The sequence below is a fragment of the Muscardinus avellanarius genome (genome assembly GCF_963383645.1).
Source record: "Muscardinus avellanarius genome assembly, chromosome: 1".
Taxonomy (NCBI): Eukaryota; Metazoa; Chordata; class Mammalia; order Rodentia; family Gliridae; genus Muscardinus; species Muscardinus avellanarius.
In genome coordinates this window covers 115841132-115845201 of record NC_137786.1, presented here as the reverse complement: position 1 = coordinate 115845201, position 4070 = coordinate 115841132, and the positions used below count along the sequence as shown (strand labels likewise).

At 45.4% G+C, this 4070-nt stretch overlaps 1 protein-coding gene across 1 annotated transcript; it reads right to left on the bottom strand.

Moving 5' to 3' along the window:
- Positions 1-776: 776 nt before the first annotated feature.
- Positions 777-3718, bottom strand: SNAI2 (snail family transcriptional repressor 2; the record flags this gene model as incomplete). Its single annotated transcript, XM_080714648.1, has 3 exons — positions 777-958; positions 1959-2504; positions 3640-3718. The coding sequence occupies 3 exons, from the start codon at positions 3716-3718 to the stop codon at positions 777-779; spliced, it is 807 nt and encodes a 268-aa protein (XP_080570774.1).
- Positions 3719-4070: the final 352 nt, after the last annotated feature.

The window sequence follows — 4070 nt, the reverse complement described above, 5'->3', positions numbered from 1 at the left end:
AAAATAGTTTGAGTACATCACTGAATTTTCTAAGAATCTTCTCTTGCACTTATTCCCATCTTTACTTAATTTTAGAAATCATTAAAATTCTTTAAAAAAGTAATATATGGAGCATGCACCAGGAATGTTCAAAGATAGTCTTTCCCTCTTCTCCCAAGGCACATATTGGCAAAAACAAACAAAACAAATACTTTTAATACATTCTCCTGTGTTTGGGTTTTGTTCGTATTTTTCTCTTTTAAAAATACAGTTTAAAGCATTACAGGTAATTTTTTTTTTAAAAAAGGCTTTAGTTCAATGATGGCAATTAGACATCAGATATTTAATGAAGTAAACTTGGAATACTTTTTAAGGCACCTGAGATAGCATCTGGCAGACTCTCTTCCTATAGGAAATTCTATTACAAACTCTATTCCAAAGCAGTACTGTTCTTTTCAGTTGAAATGGTTTGGCGGCAACGTGACTCTTTGCATTCTTTCTTAGTAGGAAAAGATGCGGTGTGTTGTTCACTTCATCTTTGAAGAGAACATTTCTTGTCTGTTATCCTCTCAATCTAGCTGTCAGTAAATGGATGGTGATTTTTAAACTTCACTTGGAGAAGATTAACTTGAAACACATGGATCCCACACTCTCGCAGCTTTTAGTGTTTGTATCTGCGTGTCTATACATATTATTTGGTTGGTAAGCACAAGAGAAAATGCCTTTGGACTTTTGTTTGCCATTTGGCGTCGGAGTGAAGACGAGCATTCTGTCCCAGTAAACATGGATTGCGTCACTTAGTGCGCCACACAGCAGCCAGATTCCTCATGTTTGTGAAGAAGAGACATTCTGGAGAAGGTTTTGGAGCAGTTTTTGCACTGGTATTTCTTTACATCAGAATGGGTCTGCAGGTGAGCCCTCAGGTTTGACCTGTCCGCAAAAGCTCGGTTGCAGTGAGGGCAGGAGAAAGGCTTCTCCCCTGCGGGTGGGAGTAGAGAAAAAAATGGTCATGTTTTCAGAGGAAACGCAGGTCGAATGGTATTCATCAATACAGTCACATTGCCAAGGGCCTGAAGGTAGCAAGACCTAATTCAATCCCCTGACCTATATGTATATTAATATCTGGCTCTTTAAAATAAAATTTGCACTAAAAACTCATGGCCAGAGTATCAGTAATGTTGCTGGTCACTGAGGAGTAATTCACATGCTAGGACTTTCACTTATTAAAGCTTTCTGCTTCAGCAGGTGCGGTTCATGCCGAGCCCCTCCCAACATTTCCCAATATTTTCCCTTTTCCCTCTTTCTGGATTATGACTAAGGCAGTATAAATGCCTCAACTCCCTGAAGGAGGATTTTGTGCTAAGAATAAAAAATTCAGCAGCAGCAGCACCAAAAAAACCTACAAACCCCCCCCAAACCCAAAACAAAAGAAAAAACAACACATACAATATACACATAAACAACAACAACAATAGCAACAGCAACAGCAACAGCAAAGCCCATACAAAAATAAAATCTGCAAGGAGACAAAAGACGCAAATCAAATTCAGTTCTAACTATCCAACTCTTGAAGGAGTTTCACAAACAGAACCTAACTAACAGAAAACTCCAGGGAAACCCTTTCTCTCTTTCCCAAATCCATTGACTAGATGGGAAAGCAGCTTTTGTATTTGCTGATTACTGGGGGAAGTTTCACAGAACACACATTCAAGCACATCTTTCCTGATTTTCTAACTGATCTTTGAGACCAAACCTCCTGAATCTACTTTCCAAAGTCTAAACATTGTTTGCAGTCTCTGGAGCAGAGGTTGTTAGCAAGAATGGAACACTGGGTGCTCAAGAGAGCTTTGGAGTAGTCAGGAAGTAGCTCTCAATGATCAGCCATCATGAAAAGCACAGTTACTACTTAACACAAATCTGACAGCTGCACAGAGCATTATTCTATTAGCAGTGACACCCTGTCTACATTCTTCTCTTACCAGTGTGAGTTCTGATGTGCCCTTGAAGCAGCCAGGGCCTGGAAAACGCTTTGCCGCAGATCTTGCAGACGCAAGGCAACGTGTGGGTCCGAATGTGCATTTTCAGGGCCCCCAGGCTGACATATTCCTTGTCACAGTATTTGCAGCTGAAGGACTTCCGAGCCTGGGCATCGCAGTGCAGCTGCTTGTGCTTGGCGAGCCCAGAGAAAGTTGAGTAGGTCTTATTGCATAAATTGCACTGAAACTTCTCTGCTTCAATGGCATGGGGGTCTGAGAGTTTGGACTGCAGTCTTTCCTCTTCATCACTGATGGGGCTTTCTGAGCCGCTGTGGTCCTTGGATGAGGTGTCAGAGGGAGGAGGAGGACTCACTCTCCCCAAGGATGAGGGATATCCAGAAAGAGGAGAGAGGCCGCTGGGCAGAGCAGAGTGGAATGAAGCCGCGGTAGTCCACACGGTAATGGGGTTGTACTCTCCTGAGCCGAGTATCTCTGGTTTGGGTATGACGGGCATGGGGTAACTCTCATAGAGATATGGAGAAATGATCACTAAGGGAGAGTAAAGGACAGACAGAAGATTAAGGTAAAAATAACTAAGAAGAATTGACACATACATGGGGAAAACATTTGATCACACACCCGGACTTTATCATGAAGGTAAAACCATGCAGAAGGACTCAGATATTAGTAAAATATCTCATCTCCACCCTGGCCTGAGTACAGTCATTGTACTTGGTGCGCACAGTCTGACAGCTGCTGGAGCCCCCCTTCAGGAGTGAGTTAGGAATCTCAGTGTCCCCACCCAGGACAAGGTTCCTGGACATTACTGATTATTATTATTTGGTACTGGGGATGGAGAGCCCAGGAGCATTCTGCCTTTAAGCTAAACCCCCACCTTTAACAGTTATTATTTTGAGATCGGGTCTCTCTAAGTGGCTGAGGCTGGTCTCAAACCCGTGATCCTTCTTTTTCAGCCTCCCAAGTACTGGGATTACAGGTGTGTGCCATCACCACTGGCTGAATGTTATGTTTAAACTTAAAGAAAAGTTGTTTTCCGTTGTCTACACAGGCTATTTCCATGTGTTACAACTATGGGCACAAGGGTTTGGGTAAAGCCAGCTGCTTTTTGGAGGAAAGCAACCTTATTCCATAAAAAAGTGAGAGAGAATCCAGCATTTGTGTGTGGGGCGGCCATGCAGACATTCATCATGCAAGGACACAGGCTTCAGAAAAGGAGGCGGCCAGTGTCTAAGGAGATTTCCTCAGTCTGAAGTTTCAAAAGTTTTGAATTAAAACTGACACTGGATGACCAAAAGAATATAAGGGCCCCTTTAGGGCGGGCTAAACCGGAAAACAGCTCGGTCCTGTGCTCTTTCAGGATAGTTTCTGAGTAGCATTTACAGTAAAATTTACAGATTCAAAAATATATAGTTGCAGAACGTCTCTCACACTCTTTCTCTCTCCTTTCTCCCTCCCTCTTTCCCTCTCCCTCTCTCCCTCGTGTCTCTCTCTCTCTCTCTCTCTCTCTCTCTCTCTCTCTCTCTCTCTCTCTCTCTCTCCCTCCTTCCCTCCCTCCCTCCCTCCCTCCCTCTCTCTCTCTCTCTCTCTCCCTCCTTCCCTCCCTCCCTCCCTCCCTCCCTCTCCCTCTCTCCCTCTCTCCTCTCTCTTTCTCTACAGCTCTTACCTGTGTGAGTGTCCAGTTCGCTGTAGTTGGGCTTTTTGGAGGCGTTGAAATGCTTCTTGACCAGGAAGGAGCGCGGCATCTTGCCGGCGCGGCCGCCGGGCGGATAACGGTCCGGGCAGCCTGGCGGTCCCTACAGCATCGCGGCCGCGGGCTGGGGCTCAGGTGTGCGGACCGCAGCGCCTCTGAAGCCTGGCCCAGCCCGGCGCCGACTGAGCCCGCTGGGGCTGGGCGGGCTTTTTCCTCTCTTTGCAGGACGGATCCAATCCTGGGCGAGAGGCTCAGGTTTCAGCCCCTCCCCCGGGACAGCTGTGGACAGGGGAGGAATTTGTTGTCTGAGTACAGGATTCTGCTGCAAAATGGGCTATTTTTTTTTTTTTGGTGCATCTCTGCGGAGAGGAAAAGGAGTGTTTTAAGTGTGTGTGTGTGTGTGT